General features: G+C 35.5%; 1 protein-coding gene across 2 annotated transcripts; it reads right to left on the bottom strand.

The window, feature by feature from the left end:
• Positions 1-680: 680 nt before the first annotated feature.
• Positions 681-14,054, bottom strand: LOC122843201 (H-2 class I histocompatibility antigen, Q9 alpha chain-like). Of its 2 annotated transcripts, none has more exons than XM_044137799.1 (8): positions 13,899-14,054; positions 10,748-11,014; positions 2,875-3,153; positions 2,435-2,743; positions 1,741-1,845; positions 1,546-1,563; positions 1,382-1,422; positions 681-1,205 (listed from the first exon to the last, which is right to left on the bottom strand). In XM_044137799.1, the coding sequence occupies exons 1-8, from the start codon at positions 13,960-13,962 to the stop codon at positions 1,161-1,163; spliced, it is 1,128 nt and encodes a 375-aa protein (XP_043993734.1). In that variant the 5' UTR covers positions 13,963-14,054; the 3' UTR covers positions 681-1,160. The 2 variants fall into 2 exon arrangements, with proteins under 2 accessions (XP_043993734.1, XP_043993735.1); XM_044137800.1 differs by having other exon boundaries at positions 681-1,202; positions 13,899-14,051.
• Between the last annotated feature and the right edge of the window lie 9,066 nt (positions 14,055-23,120).

The following is a 23,120-nucleotide window of genomic DNA, read 5'->3' as shown; positions in this document are numbered from 1 at the left end:
TCCTAAAATTTTAAAAGAATAAATGTCCTTCCCCAATTATGGTAATCTGTTAATCTAAGCGTTCAAGCATAGATTGCAGTTATGTAGTTTCACTGCAACAGGTAGGAATGATTTGAATTTGTTATCGAACGAGCTCCTATAACATTTTGGCAGCTGATGAAGAGGATGTGAAAAGTTCAACATTGTTCTAATTTTGGACAACATTCTCCTCTCCAACACCATGTCCAGAGTCTAGTCTCACTTCTGCAACATGACTGGCCTTACTAATGATCTTGTTCCTAATGTCCTCGACCCCCAAGCAGCTGCCCCAGCTGTTTAAGTGTGATGGTACAGGCTACCACAAATTCATAGAATCTGCAGCAACTTTCAACAAATATTAAAGAACCTGAGCCTTCTGTAAAAGAGACAACTCTTTTATAGATCACACTGGGATTTTTGACCAGTCCAGCTTATAGTCCAAGTTGATGAAAACAATTTTTTGGTTGCTCACCATTGTTTCTTCTTCTCCCCACAGGACTCCAACAATGATGCCAACCAGAACTGCAAACCCAATAAGTCCCAGAATATCTTCAAGTACTTATTCTCCAACCAGCAACAGTAATTTACACTTATTTTTAAAAGTACTTTATTCACTTAAAAAAAGATTCTAAATACAAGTTAGAAAAAATAACCCAGAAGGATTTTATATTTATATTTTATTGATAAAATTGCACCACCACATATAGACCTTATTGGTAGAATGTTGAAGAAAATAGGAATTCAATAAAACAGTAAAACATCAAAGCAAACAGTTGTAATCAAAGAACTAACAAATTTGCTTCATTTATAATATTTTTGTCACACATATGAGATGGAAAACAAACAAAAAAATCCCCACATTAATTAAGATTGCAGTTGCATTAAAATAAACACAATAGTGAGTTATTTTTACAATTGTATCAAGTTTGTTTAATTTAACCAACATTAATCCAGTAAAGCAGGAGTGTCAAATAAAAAAAAGGAGAAAAGGAAACTTAAATCATAAAGAAAGGAAAAATAGAAGTCTCGGAAGAGAACTGTCATACATATTAAAAAGATTGATTTCCACAGTTATTTTAATTTTACTTGATGTTGTAATTTATGAACAGATATTTCCAGACTGTTCTGTTTTCTTTGTGCATTCAACTTATTGTCTTCATCATCTTCTCCTGTTCGCTGTTCACCTGCTGAGAAAGTGGATAGACACAGTGTTATTTTAAAATTCAGGGCAGCTTCCAAAGTTTCCTCAATATTTCTGAATAAACGTCCTCTGTGTCAAAAATCAGATGGAAAACACATACAAGTGAGACTGAAATTAAAGAAGCAACAGTTTGAAAGACTGTTTCAAAATAAATTCACTCACATTCTTAGGATCTCCTGAGGAAGAAGATGAAGTCTCAGAAGCTACAAAATAAAATTAAAAAATAATAAAGTAAAATGATTCTATTTGGCTTTCACAATATTAGATGGGAACTACAGGCAACTTAACATTAATAGACAAACAAGAAAAAATATGAAAATACTCACTATTTGCTTTTTCAAACCCTGAAACACAAAAAAACAGCAGTTTTTAAATTTTGATTTAAACTGCATACAGCATAAAATTACAAAATATCAGGTTTGACCAAGAGCACAAACCACGGAAACAAGAAACAAACACAAAAACCAATATTATGCAAGTAAGGTCAGCTTTATGATGAAAACAATTTTTTGGTTGCTCACCATTGTTTCTTCTTTTCCACCATAGGGCTCCAGCAATGATGCCAACCAGAATTACCAGTGTCACAACAATCCCAATAACAGCCTCAGGGGGGAACTCTGAAGAACCTGAAGCAACATAATTCACACTGTTCAGACTATCTCAGTCATCGGAAGATTTAGGGAAAACATAAAATAGGAGAAAAAAATGTCTTCAAGTGAAAGTAATACTAAAAAAAATTGATGTAAAAATTCAGCCACAAAAGTTGTGTAGCAAACATCTGTGTATGAGCTAATTAAATTTGGTTAAAAAAAATGTTATCACAGTGAACAGATAAATGACCAAAAGGTGTTGCAAGAGTAATAAACCCATTAAAATAAGTCAAAATAACTTATTGCGAAAAGCGTTTTATTTCAGTAATACTGCAAAAGTAATGACAGGGGAAAAAGTAATCAAAAGTAATGCTTTCTGAGTGTGTTTCAGACTACATCTAAAATGATCAAGAAAACATTACTTATTAACTTTCTTTGACTGTCTCAATAACGTAAAGGTTTTAGCTTTTTGATAGTTTAATACTAATTAAATATTAAAATAAAGATTACTTAATTTTAATATTTGCTACCTTGTTTAATCAAGGTAGCAAAAAATATGTTAAAGAAAACTCAGGGAGAAAAACAAACATACTTTAAGAACACTATCATAATATTTCATTCTCACCATGTCCAGTCCTGATGTTTATTTTTATTTTCTCCAGTCTGGTGATGATGTCATCTTTGACTCCAGACAGCTGAAACACACATTCATATTTTTTCTGGTCCTCTGGGTTTTCTGATGAAAGCTTCAGGTCAACACTCATCTGGAAGGTCCCATCATTGTTGGGGAGAATCTCTCCTTTGTCCACACCCTCATGAATCTCCTCTCCATCTTTCCTCCAGAACATTTCTGCTCTGTTGGGATAGAAACCCGTAGCGTGGCAGCTGACTGGAGAGGATGACGACTTGCGAAGGAGAGACACTGATGGAAGCTCTGAGGAGTAGATGGGAGCAATATTTGAGATTCTGAATATTTAACAAAGGAAATGACATCTAATTTGTTGTAAATTGAAAGCCATGCAATTTAACAATAAGTCTATCACACAATACAAGTTACATAAATACCTGTTCTCATGAGAGAGTCTTTTCCATAGTCCACATACTTCTTCAACCAGTCAGGAGCAAGGTGGGCATGGTAATTGATCCAGTAATCAGTATTAGGCTTGTCGTTGTCCCACTTGTGCTTGGTGATAACAGCTTGCTGGGTCGGAGCAGTCCATGTCTCTGTATCAAAGTCCAATGCTATGAAATCTTCCCCATCATAACCATACTGATGAAATCCAGTAATCTTTCCTGTCTCGTCGTCCCACTCAACGCCATACAACCGCTGGACTACATGCACACCTGAAAGTCAGAAAGATGATTGTAGAGTAAGCTGTATTGAAGCACAAAGGATTCACACATTGTGTTTTAACAGGCTTAATCAGTCTCTCACTCGAACTAAAATCTTGTTGCAGTTCCTATTTTCCATTTACTACAAACAAAGTCTGCCTAAAACTGTGTTATATGAGCAGGATGAATAAACAACAATAAACAGACTCCATGATGGATAAAGAATAAAACTGCACCTAGATTTAACTTCACAATCAGCCTGGATGTCTAGATTCATCCAAACTGAATTTAGGCATAATGACCTCAGCTGAAGAGGCCATCTAAAGTGTTGTAAACATTTGATAGTCTTATCACCATAACAAATGTTGCTGGAAGGTAAATTGTCCCAGAAGTTATTGTGATAAAAGATAATATTGTTGTTTTGAGACCATTGTAAATTAATATAATGGTAGTGGTGTAATAATGCAAAACACATGATCAATGATCAAAAAGATTAAAATTCTAATAACCACTTAACACTGGAACGGGAACATTTTTTAAATATCTAAAATAAATAAACACAACATAAACAAGAAATAAAATTAATTATTAAGTCTCTGTAAACAAAATTGCCCTTTGGAAAAAGGGCTAGTTGAGACCAAAGCACCAGACTGAAAACATTAGAGAAAAACAATAAATCATGCAAATTGAAATTATTAATTCATCATGTGATTATGGTAGTTCATTTATTGCTCACTGAAACATGACTAGTAAACAAACTACCAGAAAAAAACTCAGACAAAAAACAGAAGGCAAGGAAGTACTGGCAAAAATACATCTTATTTTTGCTTTAATTCATAACCTCAGTTGATCAATTTAACTTTAATTTTAGTTAAAGTTGGTTGGCGCTCAAGCTAAATTTTTATTGATTTATACAGAAAACCACAGTAACATATTTACTCGCAAAGAAAGAGAGATATTTGTGCATTTGACAATAAAAAATGCAATATCTGTGATTCCTTGATTCTCATTATTCTTTTATTTATAATAAAGTCCTCATAAAACTTTAGACAGGATGATCTACGAAGAATTTTCCACCTTTCATCAGCGATGATGTGTTGCTGAGGGTCGTGTCGACAATGAAAATGCTCCCGTCGAGTTGCAAATCATCAAAGTTGAAACACGTTGTGTCTTTTAGAAGACAAGTGTTTATGATTCTTAAAAATGATATTGAGGAACTGAGCATAGTGATGAAATTTAAAGTTGACGGCTTTGATTACACTATTTGTTGCGACAACGGAAACTATGAGGTGTTTTGGATGCAACCAGGAGGGCCATTCAGTTGGTAATTGTCCTGAAAATATTCAAAAAGAGACTGTTCAGGTTAACGAGGATCCAGAACCAGAGACGTCAGCGGATACTGTGAATGGATCTACAGGGGGGGAAACTGGAGAGGGAGACTGGGTGGCTGCTGCTAAGGAAGGAGCTCAAGAAACTAATGTTGAGGAAAGAGTTTCAACAGGAGAGCAAAAACAGTTTGATGTTTCAGAACGTAACATTAACGATGTTAATACTTCTGTTAAAGGGAGTAAAGGGAGTCAAACGACGACACAAGAAGGATTACAAGAAGAAATGGATGCTGATGACTTGGTTCATAGTGGAGGAAATTTGATCAGGGATGATGAAAGTGTTTTTAAAGTACCAAACAGTAAAAGAAAATGTAAAGAATCTAAAGGGGTAAAACCTAAAAAGAAAGTGATTCAGAGGTTTTATCTGATTCTGACAGTGATAGAGAATCTTCTGATTCCTCCATTCCTGATGGTCGGAGTATTAATGGTTACAGTCTGGAACAAATCAGAAGGTTTTTGGAAGTGACAAAAGGAAAACAGGATGTGGTCATAGACGATTTTTTCCCAAATAGAAAATTGATTGTTGTCTCAGTTTAATGAGACAAAGGACATCTGATGGGTTAAAGGACACTGAAGTTTATAGACTTCAAAAACTGGTGCAAAAAGTCAGAGCTTGAATTAAGTGAGTCACATGAAAGTTAAAAAACAGCTGATGAAACGCTGTACTTTCTTTCTTCTTTGGATCTTTTTTTGTGTGATTATGAGTAGTTTTAAAATCTCATCTTTGAACATAAATGGTGCAAGAGATGTAAAAAAAAAAAGGGGCTGTGTATTTTGAACTTTTAAAATCTAAAGGTATTGACAGGCTTTGATCCAGAAACTCACAGTGACGTTGATAATGAGGTTGATTGGAAGAAAGAACGGGATGGAAATCATAAAACTTCACCAAGTGCAGGAGTTGCTTTTCTTTTCTCAAGAAATTTTCTTCCAGTTTCTATTGAAATTGAAAATGTTATATCTGGAAGATTGTTAAAGGTTACTGTTAAGTATGAAAATATAAAGTTTATTTTACTGAATGTATTTGCTCCTGTGAATTCACGTGAACGTTGTGTTTTCTTAGAAAAGTTAGCAAATACACTTTTAAATTGTGTGTCAGCAGATTATTTAATTTTAGGAGGGATTTTAATTGTACAATAGATGATTTAGATAGAAATCATTTGGAGCCACATTTACATTCAAGGAAAATTTTGAAATGTATTATTGAAACTCATGATTTAGCTGATGTGTGGCGTTTTAAAAATGGAAATATAAGGCAATATTTCTGGACTCATTGTAAAGAGAATTATGTCACTTTGGCAAGATTGGATAAGTTTTATTGTTTTGGGCATCATTTACAAATATTTAGATCAGGCACTTTGTGTCCAGTGGGCTTTTCTGATCGTTGTTTGGTCATAGGAAATGTGTTTATAAATAATTTAAGACCTAAAAGTGCATATTGGCATTTCAATACTGTCTTGTTAAATGATGGTTGTTTTAAAAAAGGATTTTCTTTTTTTTTTGGAAACAATGGAGACTTTTAAAATGTCAGTTTGCATCTGTACAGCAGTGGTGGGATATTGGTAAAATCAAAATTCAGCAGTTTTGTAATCAATACACATACAATGTTACAAGAGAAATGGTAAAATCTATTGAAGAATTAGAGACTGAAATTGTGGATCTCCAGAGTTTTTGCGAGTTGACAGGAAATCGAGGCCAAATTCAGGCGATCAAACGAAAAAAAGCTGCTCTGACTGACCTGCTGGGGCTCAAAGCGCAGGGAGCTCTGGTACGTTCACGTTCTCAAAATGTTTCTGACATGGATGCTCCCTCAAAATTCTTCTTCAGTTTGGAAAAGAAAAATGGACAGAATCGTCTCATTCATTGCCTTCGTTCTGAAGAGGGAAAAGAGTTGACAGATCCCACTGATCCCACTGAACTGCGGAAAAGAGCTGTGGACTTTTTTTCAACATTACATGCCAGTGAGTTTAGAGAAGACTCTGTGATGATAGAAGAGTTTCTTAATGAATTACCAAAGGTGTCGGATCAAGACAATGTCAATTTGGAGCATGCGCTAACGTTGGAAGAACTGCAGGAGGCGCTGCTGAGCATGGAAAATGGCAAAGCTCCAGGAATGGATGGCCTGCCTGTGGAGTTTTATAAATAGTGTTGGCTGAAGATCTGTTGTAAATCCTTAATAACAGCGTGGCAAGAGGAATGTTACCTCTTAGTGTCGAAGAGCCGTTCTCACTCTTATCCCTAAGAAGGGTGAACTTTATGAAATAAGGAACTGGAGACCTGTTAGTCTGTTGTGTATCGACTACAAGATTTTCTCAAAAGTTCTGGCATCCAGATTGAGAAGAGTGATTGATCAAGTCATAAATGTTGATCAGTCTTATTGCATCCCTGGCAGATCAATAAGAGATAACATAACATTAATTCAAGATTATTTGGACGTCTCTAATTTATTGGGTTTAAACTTTGGTCTGATTTCTATTGACCAAGAAAAGGCTTTTGATGGAGTGGAGCACCAATATTTATGGAATAGTTTAAAAGCTTTTGGTTTCTCCTCTGGGTTCATTGCCATGATTAAAACCCTTTATTGTGACATTGAAGGTGTATTGAAAGTCAATGGTGGTTTAAGTCACTTTTTAATGTAAAGAGAGGAATTCGCCAAGGTTGTGCAATGTCAGGAATGTTGTTGTCAGGAATGTTGTTGTCAGGAATGTTGTTGTCAGGAATGTTGTTGTCAGGAATGTTGTTGTCAGGAATGTTGTTTTCTTTGAGTATTGAACCTTTATTATGTCAAATCAGGAAAAGATTACAGGGTGTAAAGTTAAGTGAAGTTTCTTTACCTTTTCAACTTTCTGCATAAGCAGATGATATTATTGTGGCAATCACAAAAGAGTCTGATGTTTTTACTTTAATTAAAATTATTGAGTGTTTTGGTAAAATTTCTTCATCCAAAGTTAATTGGAGCAAAAGTAAAGCTTTGTCAGTGGGTAAGTGGACAAAGCAAAAACCAAAATGACCTGATGAATTAAAGTGGTCAAAAAATGGATTTAAATATTTGGGTGTTTATTTGGGGGATCAAGTAGAGGTCATGAAAAATTGGGAAGGTTTAATTGAACTGGTGGAGGGTAGATTAAAGAAATGGCTTTTGCCACGCTGTTCTTACAGAGGCCGAACACTAATTATTAATAATCTGGTTGCTTCAACTTTGTGGCATCACTTATCTGTTCTGGAACCTCCACCGGGTCTTTTGGTAAAATTACAGACTATTATTTTAAATTTATTTTGGGACAGATTGCATTGGGTCCCTCAGAGTGTTTTGTTTTTATCAAAGGAAGAAGGAGGGCGAGGTTTGATTCATTTAGAAAGTAGGAAAGCAGCTTTCAGATTACAGTTTTTACAGAGTTTTTTGTATGGTGATCAAAATGTTTTGTGGAGAAAAGTTACAGAATGTTTTGTTTTCCAAAAGTTGGCAATTTAGGTTTTGGTAAAACTTTGTTTATTGTTGACCTTTCAAAATGTAATGTAAAGTGTTTGTCATCTTTTTATGTTAGTGTGTTAAAATCTTGGAACCTCATGGAAACGAAGAGAGTTGAAATATCCACGTCTTTAAATTGGTTCTTACTGGAACCTGTTCTTATGGGATCTCGTTTGGGTTCATCTTGGGACAACATGGCTATGATTTCTGAACTGTTGGTGCAAAAGGGGGTTTTTACACTGAAACATCTGCTGTAACTCGTTGGATCTGAAATGGATGATGTTGTTCCTTTGGCTCGATGATTGGAGATTCACTCTTTAAGAATTGTAGGCGTTATGTTGGCAGCGTTTAAACGAATGTTGTCAGAAGATGAAAAAGGACTCATAAAGGGACGGTTTGATTTAACACCTGATAAAACAGATCCCTTCTTTAAGCTGTTTTAAGATACAAATGAAAAACCTTGAATGCCCTGGAATTTTTTAGAGGAAGGATAAAATGAATGGACACTTTTGGATTCTGTGAATGGAAAGATAATTTATATGAAATGTGTTAAAGCTTTGAACAAAGTAAAGTTAAAAGATAAAACAGAAACTCCTTGGAGAGATTATTTTAAAGTTGGTTTTGAGGTGAAACCTGTATGGGATTAATTTATGAGCCTCCATTGACTAAAAATGTTGGTGATTTACAACGGAGAATTTAGCATGGGATTATTGTGGTTAATGCTTTTATTTCTATTATTAATCCTGTTTCAGATAAAATGTCCCTTTTGTTTATTAAGAGAAACTATCTTTCATTGTTTTGTACAATGTTTTAGAATAATGGATTTATTTTCATTGCTAGGAGATATTTGGAAATTATTTGGTGAAAGTTTTACAGAACAGTTTTATATTTTTAGGTTTTTATGGCAAAAGAAAGAAGAAAATTGGACGGTTGTTAAATTTTTTTCTTGGTCAAGCAAAGCTTGCAACATATTTGAGTAGAAAATATAAAAATTAACAATGAACAGAATATTGATTGTGTAAAAATTTTTAAGAGTTTGGTTAGAGCAAGAGTGATGTTAGAATATAAATATTATTTAAAGATGGACGAAATATTTTTCAGAATATTTGGGATTATGAAGGTGTTTTGTTTACTGTAAATGATTCTGAACTTTCATTTATGAATGTTTTAATTTGATGTTGTGTTGAATGTTTCTATGTATCACCACTGAGTGAATAAATTAGTTTTTAAAATCAAAATCTCTGATCTTCCTTCTTCTTCTCTCAGTCACTAAAGTTTCAGCTGATCTTCTCTTCGCTCCACCTCTCTCTCTCTCTCTCTCTCTCTCTCTCTCTCTCCCTGTTTCTCCTCCTTCAGTTTGGTTCTGTCTGCTCTGAGGTTCTGGAGAGACTCCACCCATGGAAACAAACACACCTGCCCACAGAACTCCTCACTCCGACCAGAACCACTGACCCAGCGGCTCCTTCTCTAGAAAGCAGCTCAATCAGAACCAGCTGATGAACATGAAGGTTTTCCTGCTGATCAGAGGAAACCTGATCAGATAAAACCTGTTAGTGATCAATCTGACAGTCTGAGCTGCTTCAAGCTGCCGTCAGTCTGAATAATCCGACCCGGTCCAGCTGATCCCGGGTCAGTATTTCTGATTCCTGCAACTTCCTGCTGACCAGGCAAACTGTTTCTGCTCTGAGCTGCTGTTTGTTAAATGAGAGAGAAGCTGCAGTAAAAACCCTCAGCGCCGTCTGACCCGGTTCACTGATTTCTGCCAGAGTTTCATCTAATCTGCTGAATTTGATTTAATTAGGTTTACCCAACAAAAATCAACAAAATGCCCCTGTAAAAGGCATTACTGTGTGGTCATATGAAAGTAAACTGCAAGTAGATAGAAGAGACATGACATCTTGTTATTCCTGTGTGCAATACAATCACTGACTTAAAGAAATTATTTTATGTTGGTATGTTGGATTGAAAGTTATATTCAGTGATCTGTAAACTAATGTTAGCTGTAACCTAGCAAATTCCAACAAAAGCTATAGTCAGCATTCTGCTAAAATGATTTCTTCTCACTAAATCTATTTTTTCAATCGTACAATAAAGAAAACACTTTTGACAGAAAATTACACAATGTCCATATAATAATCATAAAAATGTCCTCTTCAAATTTATAAAGATATTAAAGAATAACTAACTAATGTTCTGTCCCAAAAGTCATAGACCATCTTACAGCCAAATGTTTGTATTCAATAATTATTAAAATACTTTAAACTGTTTTTACGTTTTTACATTGGAAACTAATCCAAAATTTTCTTCAATCAGTATTGTTAATTTGTATTAAATAAGAATATGAAGAGGACATTTTCTTTCCTATTTAATGAGTTTGGTTTTCAACATGCTTCCAGTTTTCTCTCATGCCACTATAACAGACACCGATATCTTTGATAGTAATGCACCACAATTAAATTGAAAGTAGTATTCCTCAATAAAGGGATGTTGAGAAAATACTTACAAACTAAAGTTGTAACAGACAAGATCACAGATAAAGTATGTATTAATTTACATCTCTATTGTATAGCAAGATCAGAATTTATTTTTTGAATTTTCTATATCAACCAGTCTCAAAATATATTAGTGTCTATTCAAAACATCCAAATTGTAAATTCTTATTTTAGTAGGAAAAATCAAATAGTTGAATAAAGGAAAATAAGATAAACATAAAGGAATAAAGATACAAATATAAATTAAAACACAAACAAACCTCCAGTTTGGTTGAAGCGTTTCTTTGCTATATCGATGTTGGCTTTGAAGGACTGCTGTTGCCCCAAACATGTCTGAGTCTGTCCCTCCCAGTATCCTGGATCCTCCTCTTCTGCTCTGCTCATCCAGTTCTGTCTAGGTTCGTTTCTATTGATGAAGCTGTCACAGTGGCTAATCTGAAGATCATCCACCAACCCGACAGACACGTACGCTGGGAAATTTGGAATCCCAGAGGATGCAGTGTAGAAATACTTCAGTGAGTGCGTAACTAGGCAAAGAAAAACAAAATCACTTTATTCAATCAAGAAAACAACGTTAAAAGCTTGCTTAGTTTTAGGAAATATTAAAACATATACTCTTTAGCCGTTTAGCCAAAGTATTTTCAAATATTTTGAACTAATTTTAGCTTTAATACAAGCATTTGAATTTGTCTTTTTGTTTTGTTTTATCACTCAAATTCAAAAACTGGGGAGTAATTTTTTGTTCCATATTATAAGTCTCTCTGTCCTACTCCATAGTGCAACCTTTAACATGAACATGTTTACCACCACAATAAAAAAAGCTGTTAGTTTTTTAGGTTAGCTATACATTTTTAAACACTGAACTAACCTGTCATCAATCCTGGCATTCTGATTAAAAGCAGAAAAATAAAGAGTCCCATAGTAACAGAGGATAGTAGACATGGATGTTTGCCTCTCCAAATCCTCAATGTTGTTCTATGCAACTAGGGTACGCTTAATACATAAAATAGATGGTGATTGTGGGAGGTGTATTGCAGGAAAGGCCAGTTGTGAGTGGTTGTGAGCAACTACGTCACCTATATCTAAGAAGAATTGATACATTGTTGTTGCTAACGAAAGTGAAAGTGTGTTTTTTTGTCTTTCACCTATTTTAAAATTTAAATAATTTACTTTCCACAGTAAACACCTCAAACAAAGTTGAATTCTTTGTGATAGATCATCATTCTTCTGATTATGTGTGGATAATTGTTGCTGTTAACACCTTTTCCCTTTTTTCTAATATTTCTGAGTATCATAAAAAGCCAATGTGGGCTACAATAATAAATAATATAAAAGGCTAAACATACTTAAATATTTACAGTAATAGTTAACAGTTTACTGATATAACTAAAAATGTATGTCTACTTATGACAAACTGAAACAGATAAACCTCGTCCGAGGGTCTGTCCCTGTTAGTGCGTCATAAATAAAATCTCCCTATTTGTCTCTGGCACTACTACAAAGAAAACTTCCTAATTATATCCTAAATGTACAATTTATTTTTTTTAATTTATCTCTTTATTGAAAGCATTCAATAAAATTTAATTGCATTATAATTTTCAATAAACAAATGCAAAGGTTTTATAACTGTGATCTGTGTTACAATTCAAGAATTTACAGGATCCCCAGACCTTCAGTTTTCTTTGCCTTGTGTCATTTTTGTCATCATTTCATTCCTCTGTGGAACATTACATGTCAATCACTGACGCTATAAGCAATACTGAATAAGTCTACATTATCCATGAAGATAGAGTAGCGAAAGCAAACTACACCACAAACATAAATGTGGTGTTGAAAAGTTGAAAGATAACTTTAATAGAGGTTGAGATTAATTTGCAAAACAAATTTATCTATCGTTATGCTGATAAATAAATACAGGACTTTTCAAAAAATTTTATTTATATTTTTGCACACTGACACATCACAGCAAGGCAATTTATTTGTAAGTTTTTGTTAATGATTGTTTTGTGGTGCTAAGCTGTTCAGTGATTTATAAAAACAGTATTTTAAAGTCTATTCTCTTTGCTACAGGGGGCCAGAGCAGAACTAAGGTGATGTGCTCTATCTAGTGGTTTTAGTCAGCTGCAGCTGGAGGATAGATTTTTTTAAGGCAGACCTGTGAAAACAATGTTACAGTAACTGACTAAAGAGAAATGCATGAATGTTTCTCAATTACAAATTAAATTACAAAATCTAATGAAAATAATTTATCTCTCAACGTTACAGTTCTAGATTTTTCAGAGGTGCGTACATCAAAAAATTATGTAGAAAAAAAAACCTCTGAGGTTTTTGGATCTCTAAAGCAATCTGCAGCCAAGTTGCTATGAAGGTTAAACAGTCAGACATTATTAGAGTTTATTAAGTAGCTAAACGGTAAATGTGCTTATTTCATAATATACGTCATATGTTAGACCACAAGAGAGTGACCTTTGCGCCTGTGGTCTGTTTAACAACTACAGTTTCGGATCAAAACTGCACTCCAGCTGAGCAGCAGAAACCCCTCAACAGCAACATTATGCCCATAGGAAAAAACATAGACTACATTTGCTTTGCATTGTGAAGACACTATTACATAAACTAACAGTATTTTAATGACACATGATGACAATTATTTAGTATGATCTGATTAAATATTAGATCCTTGATTGATATGGGTTGTTGCCATGTTGCTGAATGGTGTTTTAAGATCTTATTCAATGTGCCCCTTTTTAACTTTGAGTCCCTGAATGAGGGCAGCCAGACTAATTTATTTTTTTCTAAATTGTTATTGTTAGTTAAATATTACTGTTGAGGGAAACAAGCAGGGCTCTTGATGCACAGATAAAATTTAAAAGATATAATGAAAAATGGAATTGAATAAAGTGCTTGAGAATTGAAGCCTAAATTAAAAGTGTGATAGTCAAGCCTACTGCTCTGTGTCTTGTCCCATGTTGAACTCAGTAAATTAATGTTTGAGTAATTTACTAACACCAGAGACACTTCATTTGGTGTTGTTTGCTTACAGAATCCATTCCTAGTTTCTTTTTTGTTTTAATTTTTTTCTGTTGTTTTGATATCATACTTTCAATTGGCAATTATTAGGGAAAAACGTCTACATAAATACAAGCATTTTAAGTTTTTGTTAATTAATTTTTCAAGTTTAAGTTCATAACCTATAAAAATGTACCTAATTCAAGAAAATGCAAAACAACATTTGCAATATAGGCATCTACAAATATGTTTTGCACACACATATTTGTGCTAAACAGAGATGTTAAAGAGCTTGAACATGCTATATAGTAAATTAAAATTCGATCGGTAAAAAATGTTAATTTTAAAAACACGGGATTTTTAAAATTTTTCTCAAACGTAAATAGTTACAAATTAACTCACCAGCATCAGTGCTGCATATCACTGCTCCCAGTAGGAGCAGCAGAAGAAAAATATTCATTTTCATATGTGTTGTCGCTGGAACTGATAGTTTAAGTTTAGGAACTTATATTGCCAAGAAAGACGTGCTTTCGGTAGCGACTGCAGCCGAAGAATGAAATACACGATCAACATCATGGGGTATCAGCGTTGGCCTAACCAATGAAAATTGAGCTTTAGCCATACGTCACTGAAGCTCGTCCCATATCTAGGCAGAATGGATTTTCTTAGGTTAGTAACAAAAGCAAAAGTATGAGTTTACGGGCTTAAATAGACCTGACATCAATGGCAAAGGGTCATCCCAGTACTTAAAATAAAATAAATACAATTTATATAGTCTCAATTATCTTCTTAAAATTCAAACATTAAAACGTTTTATTATCTAACCAATTAAGCTATAAAAGACTGAGTTATACTTGAATTCTCAGTAGTTATTTTGTAATCCACTTAATGTTTCTGTTTTTTTAATTTGTTGCTATTACAAGAAAAGCCTCTATAGTAAGTGAAAATTAACTTAACTCTACACGTTGTTCAATGGAGCCTCATGACAGAGTAACATTTTTAACTTGATCAGTTACATAAAAAAGTTATTTATTTTGTGTTTGTTGATATTTGTGTGTGTTGCAACCTGCTCGGTTTCCATAGCCACTTTTTAAACGACATCGTATAGAGAAAGGTCAGTTAATTATTCAGTTTGATATGATCAATTGGAATGTAAATGTGATTGAATTGAAACGATTTAATTTTTTTTGTACAGTGCCTCAAGACATCTGTTGTGATTTTGCTTAAATTGAATTGAAAACAGCAAATAAATGGTGAACAATAACTTCTGCTGTTAATTATTTTACAATTAATATTTGAATTGAGCTATTAACCGGTGTTCAAAGTTTGTTTAAATAAGACTTGCTTAGGAGTATTTTGTTTCCTCTTGTGTGTCACCATGATTATTTACTGTGTTAGAGCGCCACCACAAGGCAGAACTCGGACTCCACTGAAGTCCTGTCAGTTTTTTACAATGAAGCACAAAACTGAAATCATTTACAGTTTAGTCTGAGCAAAACATTGTTGATTTATCTTTACCATAGCATTTTTCATTTTATTTTTCTTTTTACACTTATTCCACTACATAACTCTGGGAACACAATCAGGGAAAAGTATCAATGAAATTATAACAATTCTTTTTTTCTGCTAGAGAAATGTAAAAAACAAAATACTTTTTATTTTCTAACTTATCTCGTTTGATCTGAAGTCCTGTCAGTTTTTTGCAATGAAGCACAAAACTGGAATCATTTATAATTCCAGTTGTGATTGTGTCTGAAAAAACAAAAGTGTGTAAAATCATTGGCTAAGAAATAAATCAATATAAAACCATCAATATAATTCAGATAAAAGATTTCAAGCTTTGAATTCAGTGAAAAAGGAGGACTCATAAATCACAATAATTTGAGAACATTTACTGCAATCTAAAAAAAGTGGTGGAGTTTTTTAACTTTGTGTAATATAGTTGGTTATTATTAGTTAACTACACAGACACAATATAATCAATTTAATGGTTTTATTTTGATTATATTACATATTCTTACTTAAAGCTTATGAAAAGTCAAAATTCAGGTCTGGTTTGACCAAAGGCTCTCATCAACATCCCAGGCAATGTTATGATTACCGGTAGCAAGACAACATTGGAAAAATCTTCTGGGGTGGTGACTCCATCCCTTCACTGATATCACAACAGTTTGGCCACACATGAATGCAGGTGCTCCTGTTTTATACAATTTATGTTAGGATGAAGGGGGAAAAACATCACCATCTTAACACAGTCTAAAGATTTAATGAGTTTAGGAGTGACTCCAAGTGGTAAAATAGTTACTAATGAAATCCATCCATCCATTCATCCATTTTCTGTTCACCCTTGTCCCTAATGGGGTCGGGAGGGTTGCTGGTTCCTCTCCAGCTGCATCCCGGGTGAGAGGCGGGGTTCACCCTGGACAGGTCACCAGTCTGTCGCAGGGCAACACAGAGACACACAACCATTCACACCTAGGGAGAATTTAGAGAGACCAATTAACCTGACAGTCATGTTTCTGGACTGTGGGAGGAAGCTGGAGAACCCAGAGAGAACCCACCATGCACAGGGAGAACATGCAAACTCCATGCAGAAAGACCCTGGGCCGGGAATCGAACCCAGGACCTTCTTGCTGCAAGGCAACAGCTCTACCAACTGCGCCACTGTGCAGCCCACTAATGAAATCATTCATGAAATAATTAAGACTGCTCTGCCTTTGGAGCCTCTTAAATAAGTTTACATGTTGAGATTATTGTAGCAGCTATATTCTGTATTTTAGGCTACTGGTGGCTGTTCCTGGAAGGCATTGGTTTTGTGTGCGCTCAGTCAAGATTTGTACTACCAGTTTTCACTTTGACATATGATAAAGTCATTTATTTTCAGTACATTGTCTTGCTATTTCCATTGAGAACCATATAAATCTGACATCAATCCAAACCAAGCACAGCAGAAAACTGTTTGCCTCTTCCCATTAACAACAGCTGAACAGAATCACACTAGACCTTAAATAACCTGTCTCCCTTCAGACATAGTCAAACTCAAAATGAAATATGCCCTCTGGTGGCGATAAACACAGGAAAAGATAAATGGCTCCTACAGTTATTCTTTATTGAAAATGCAAGGTGATAACCAACAGTGTGACCACCTCGTTAAACACATGCACACCATGGATGCTCTTATGAAAGTAAATTTTCTCTGAGTCCACTTTCACCAGGATTGGTCTTAATTTTTGTTATTTTCCAGTTTGATGAGGTTTTCACTTTCACCAGAGACCTGAAACACACATTCATACTTTGTCCAGCCTTCAGGTGGCAGATCAGTGTCAACAAGCATCTGGAAGGACCTTTCATTGTTAGGGAGAATCTCTCCTTTATCCACACCTTCATAAATCTCCTCTCTTTCTTTCCTTCAGAATTTCTCAGCTCTGTTGGGGTAGAAACTTGTACATGAGGCAGCTGACTGGAGAGGGTGGAGTCTCATGTAAGTGACTTTTCAGACAAAAAAATCATCATCTGTCAAACTGTATGGCTAATATAATCAAAATATTAAACCAAACTGGGAAGAAAAAGTCTTCTCTATAAGTAAGAGAGTAATGATGTTGCAAAAGATTCATCATATTTTAACAGCTGCAAGCTGTTATAAAACTACAACAAACCAAAATTCATGTAAACATTTATTTTTTCCTTTACTTTTCTTACAGTAACTCACTATCTGCTGTATTTCTATATTTGATCTTCTGGAGTACTAGACTTCCCAGTCTGTTCAGTATGTTGACAATATTAAAATAAGTCATGGTGACGACAGAACCATCAGAAATGTATCCAAAGAGGACTAGACGAACTTTACATTGAAGGATCCACAGAACTGGGAGAGTCGGACTCATATCTGTTTGGTGAACCAGAAGCTCTTTAGGGAAACATTAAAATAGCAAAGCAGAGGTTCAACTGAAGGTTAGTTCATGTTTGTCTATTATTGGATGTGTCTAATCAGAAGTGGGCCACAATGCATGTCAGAAGTATTCATACAAAAAGATTTCCGTCATTAAGTTCAACAATTCCTCAGTAACTTGAGTTAAAAAAAATCCAACTAAATGTTCAGTTTGATCTGCTGAGTATTTATTGAGCAACAACTCTGTGAATGTTAATTTTAATCAAAACGCTGTCATCATGTTATGTGAATATAACAAGATGACATGTTAAATCTTCTGACTGGTATTAAACTCTGACAGTTTAATACCAGTCAGTGTATGAAACTGAACAGATAAATGGATATAAACAGTATGGTTATGATGGAGAACATTTTCTAGTGTTCCACTTGAACACCTGCTCATGGAAAACTGCAAAACATCAAGGCTTCATCACCAAACACAACTGGGACCATGACCCATCTGCATTGGACAAATTAAGTTATTGCACCCAGATTTGTTCCTGGTGGCTAAAAAAGTATATGAACTATGGGATTTTTAATCAAAGACAAAAATGGTGTTTTTGTAATTAATGTTACTGAAAACTGAAACTAAACTAATTCTTTTTTTCTACCCATGCCAGTGTCTTTCTAGATACAGGGACAAAGGCTCAAAGTTGGCAAAAGTGGACTGACTACTGACTATCCCTGGCCGAGGCAAAAGAGACTAAATGTTTTTTTCCTGTTATTTGCAGCCACAAACTGTTCCTTAAAATGTCAACTGTTACATTTTTACTGTCTCTTACCTGTTGGTCTGCTGTTATCTGTGCCTCACTTTGACTCACAACATCAAGCCTCTGATGTCCCTGCAAAACATTACTATATTTACAATACATATGTACAGGATCAGCATGTGACTTACTGTAGCTAAAAACATCTGTTAAAGTTTTTATCATACAGAATGACATTTTTTAGCAATTGATTTGCAGATATATTCATAATACATCTCACACACTGACATCACCTCAAGCCCTGTACCATTTTCTCCTTTCTGCATTGTTATAGAAATAGAAAATGGTTTCAGAGATGTACATCTAAGGAACAGCTACTGAGAAAAAAGACGGAGCTAAATAGGAAAAACAAAATCCAACTATTGGTCACTACATGGAGAAACATTTCATATAACACTGGTAGAGTGGCTTAGTGAAGCTGATAACCTAATCATAACCTAATGCAGAAACTTATAAATACTGTGGAAGTAATAAAAAAAGAAGCCATCTAGGAAAAAAATCTACTTTTCATCAGTCCTGACCTATTCTCTTTTCTGGCTCTATATAGTTTTTAAGGTTCTGCACATATTTCCACACATTCTTGCATTCTCTCATTATTGAAGACCTATCTATTGCATCATTTCATTACTAAATGGTTCTAAATGTATTGGTTTCCTCCCCTTCTTCATTATGGAGTCAGGCCGTAAAACACACCTTTCTTTATGGATCAATTTAACACGATGGAAACGCCTGATAGCTGTCAACCAATTGGATTCACTAAAAGTAAAACTGCTTGTCATTAGTTGCTAGGCAAATGTCAGTGCAACAAGATCACCCCCCCTTTCCTTCTCTGTTATTTTGAAAACCAAAACCACCACATTACATGCTGATATATGTTTGACAAATATTTGAATAGTAGTTTGGAATATAAATCACTGAACTATAACATTTATCAGTGTAAAAAAACTGTCCATCCTGAATAATGTGCATAAATAAGTACATAAGTGTATGACTTCAGCTTGTTTTAAAGAAAATACACTGTAGCCTGAAGAAAAAAGAATGACAAATATTAATACCTAAAATAAGCAAAAATTAAGAAAAAAGCAACTGTGTACCAATTGAATTGTTGGTTGTTGGGGCAATCTCCCAGTGGGATTGTTGGTTTCACCTTCTTTAGTGAAGGCAGAGAAGGGTGGTACTTTCATTCCCATTACTAATGTAGGAAAAACTGATGTGTGGTTAACACCTCGAAGAGTTGCAGCCACTGTTCAAACTGCTACTCTGATGACAGATGATTCTAAGATTCAGGTTTCAGTTGACTCGCATAGCTGTGTGGCATTTTTTGCCTGAGTTTGAAAATCTGCAGGGCAAAGAGAAACAACAGGCGAAGGAATTGTTGTTAAAATATAACAAAGTGTTTGCTAGAAGTGATCTGGATGTGGGTAGTACAAATTTAGTAACCCAAAAAATCCCCCTGCTGGATGAAACACCAGTGCGACAACCTTATCGACTCATTATCCCTTCTCAGTATGATTTAGTTTGCAATCATTTTCAACAGCTATTACAAAGGCATGTTATTAGGGAAAGCAGTAGTCCATATGCTTCACCAATAGTTTTAGTTCAGAAAAAGGATGGAATATTGCACATGTGTGTGGATTATAGACAATTAAACTCTAAAACCAGGAAGGATGCATTCTCTTTACCCAGAACTGATGAATCCTTGGATGCTTTGACAGGGGCACAATGGTTTACAACATTAGATTTGGCAAGTGGGTATAGTCAGGTTGAGATGGCTGAGAAGGACAAGGAAAAAACGGCTTTTTGCACTCCATTTGGGCTGTTTGAATTCAATCGCATGCCTTTTGGATTGTGTAACGCACTCAGTACTTTTCTGTGTCTTATGGAGCTCTTGTTTGGAGATTGCCGTTACCAGTCATTGCTGTTGTATTTAGATGACGTAATTTTCTTTTCATCATCAGTTGAACAAGATTAAGAAAGATTAAATCAGGTATTTTCCAGACTAGAAACCCAGAGGCTAAAGGTCAAGGTGTCAAAATGCCATTTTTTTCGGAAGAGAACTATTTGGGTCACGTAGTGTCAGAGGAGGGGGTTTCTACTGATTCAGATAAGGTAGCAGCAGTACGTGATTGGAGGCAAGCTAATACTCTGGCAGAAGTGCGTTCATTTTTGGGGTTTGCCAGTTACTATCGGAGGTTTATTTGTGGTTTTTCAAGCATGGCTTCTCCTTTGAACCGTCTTGTTCCTAGGCTGCTTCCTCCTGGGAAAAAGGGCAAAACCCCAAAGAAGCCTTTGGGTTGCTTCTGGGATGAGGAGTGTGAGCAGAGTTTTTATAAGCTCAAAGCTGCATTAATAACAACTCCTGTTCTTGCTTATGCAGATTTCCAGAAGCCATTTGTTTTGGAAGTAGATGCCAGTCATGCAGGGTTAGGAGAAGTACTCTCTCAAGATCATGGGGTTAAATTGTGCCCTACAGTCGCAGTTTGAAACCCACCGAGCAGAACATGAGTAATTACAGCTCTCTGAAATTAGAGCTTGTTGCTCTTATGTGGGATGTTACAGAAAAATTTAGAGAGTATATGTTGGGTAATAAATGCACAGTCTTCACAGATAATAATTAATTAAGCCATCTGGCGACGGCAAAGCTTGGAGCAACAGAGCAGAGGTGGGTTTCTAAACTGGCAGTTTGATTTGACGTTGAAATACCGACCTGGTTCTCAAAATGCTAATGCAGGTACATTGTCCCGTCAACATGTTACATGCAGAGAAGTGGAGGTTGGCTCTGGTGTGGATGGAGGGTTTATTGGAGTACAGGAAGAGATCAGTGTGTTACCTGGTCTCTCAAGAGCTGATCTCTGTACATTGCAGCACGAGGACCCTACCATCTGTTCTTTTATGCAATTTTGGACCAGGGGTAGCATGCCTGATCCTAAAGAGAAGAACGAACTTAATAAGGTCACCCGGGAATTGGTTCGGCACTGGAATCGGCTTAGGGAGCAAGAATCGATCCTGTATCGCTGCGTCCATGCTTCTGATGGGCAGACTGAGGTTGAACAGTTTGTGTTACCTCAGTGTTTGCAGGAAGGTGTCATCCAGTCACTTCATGATGATCACAGCCATCAGAGGGTGGAGCGGACTTTGCAGCTAGTTCACTCACAGTATTATTGGCCCAATATGTACTCAGATGTACAAACATGGTGTAAAAACTGTGAAAGACTTGTGGTTTAAAAAGCTCTGTTGCCAAAAGTTAAAACCTATATGGGTACAATTAAAGCATCTAGACCTAATGGGATTCTGGCAATAGACTTCACAGTTTTAGAACCTGCTACAGATGGGAGAGAAAAAGTTCTTGTAATGACTGATGTTTTCTCAAAGTTTACACAGACTGTCCCTACCTAAAATCAGCGTGCTCTATGTAGCACCGGTATCACACCGCTAACTGCGCCACTGGACCAGTTCTAGGCTCTAAGGAGTGGGGAGCAAAAATAATAACACCAGAGACCGCTGCTTTAAGTGAAAAAGGCCGGCAATTTACTGAATGCAAAACACACATATAAAATACAATACATAAAACCAAAAATACTCTGCAGATTCTTAATAATGAGGAAAATAAAAAAATGGGGAGAAAAGAAAAGTATATTACTCTTCCTTTTTGCTCTTTAGTTCGCCTAAGTTATTTTAATTAGACTAATTTGAGTTAATTAGACTAGTTTCTTTTCCCTAGGTTGCAACTATTTTAAGATTACTATTTTTTCCTTGAGTTAACTCATTTTCCTTTCTTTTACAGGTAGGGAACACCTTCAACACAATTAAATCAAAGTGGACCACAATTACTCAAATCACATTCAGAAACATAAACATGAAAATCAAAGTATGACACTTTAAACTCAAGTTCAGCTCCAAATGTAAATCCAGATGCTCAGTTCAATGAAAAGTTTCAGTTCGATTCAGTCGAAAAAGATAATAATTCAATCAGTTCTCAGTTCAGTTCAGTTCGAACTAGTTCCTGATTTTCCTACCGCTCCGGCAGCGGATCACCACACGCGGGAGAATCCCTCCCTGATGCAATGGAGAAGATGAACAGAATGTCTAGGTCTGGCTCGCCATCTTGAATCCCGTCTGTGAATGTGCACGCCCGCACAAAGCAGACCAATCCTCGCTCCGACCGACAAAAAAACCTGACCTGTGTAACAGGCCACAAACACAATAAAACTCCTTTTAAATCCTTAAATTATACAAATAAACTCTTCTTCATAAACTCAATACATTAACTGGATAACAGTTTATGACGAAGCTTTTCTTCAAAGTCAGCTACGTTTTTAGCGTTAGCTCTCCGCCAAAAGAAAAAGTACAACACGACAAAAATGCAGAAAAATAAACACAAAACTCACCAAAACCGATGTAACTTGGTTCTCATAAAATCCCCGTCAGTTCCCGACCAGGTAAATTATGTTTTTGTTTCAGTATAATACTAACTTTTCCTGCTAATTAATCAACGCTCTATTTCCTCCGATTCTTCCTCTGCTCTCTCCCTCAGGTCTGCGTACTGCAGCGTCACCCAGGCACCACGCCTGTAACGCTCTTAAAGGAACAGCGACACTATTTTCTTGTCAACAGACTTTTAATCAACTATTTATTCCTATTTATGTCAGATTTTAACATGGGTTTGCAGGAAGGTGTCATCCAGTCACTTCATGATGATCACAGCCATCAGAGGGTGGAGCGGACTTTGCAGCTAGTTCACTCACAGTATTATTGGCCCAATATGTACTCAGATGTACAAACATGGTGTAAAAACTGTGAAAGACTTGTGGTTTAAAAAGCTCTGTTGCCAAAAGTTAAAACCTATATGGGTACAATTAAAGCATCTAGACCTAATGGGATTCTGGCAATAGACTTCACAGTTTTAGAACCTGCTACAGATGGGAGAGA

Source organism: Gambusia affinis, linkage group LG14 (genome assembly GCF_019740435.1).
Source record: "Gambusia affinis linkage group LG14, SWU_Gaff_1.0, whole genome shotgun sequence".
Classification (NCBI taxonomy): Eukaryota; Metazoa; Chordata; class Actinopteri; order Cyprinodontiformes; family Poeciliidae; genus Gambusia; species Gambusia affinis.
This window is presented reverse-complemented; position numbering and strand designations above follow the sequence as displayed.

Coding starts and splice junctions, on each gene's coding strand:
- LOC122843201 (XM_044137799.1), bottom strand. CDS start 13,962: ATGAAAATGAATATTTTTCTTCTGCTGCTCCTACTGGGAGCAGTGATA. Junction 3,154..10,747: donor ACGCTTCAACCAAACTGGAG/GTTTGTTTGTGT, acceptor TCTGACTTTCAG/GTGTGCATGTAGTCCAGCGG. Junction 1,206..1,381: donor CCTCAGGAGATCCTAAGAAT/GTGAGTGAATTT, acceptor CCACTTTCTCAG/CAGGTGAACAGCGAACAGGA.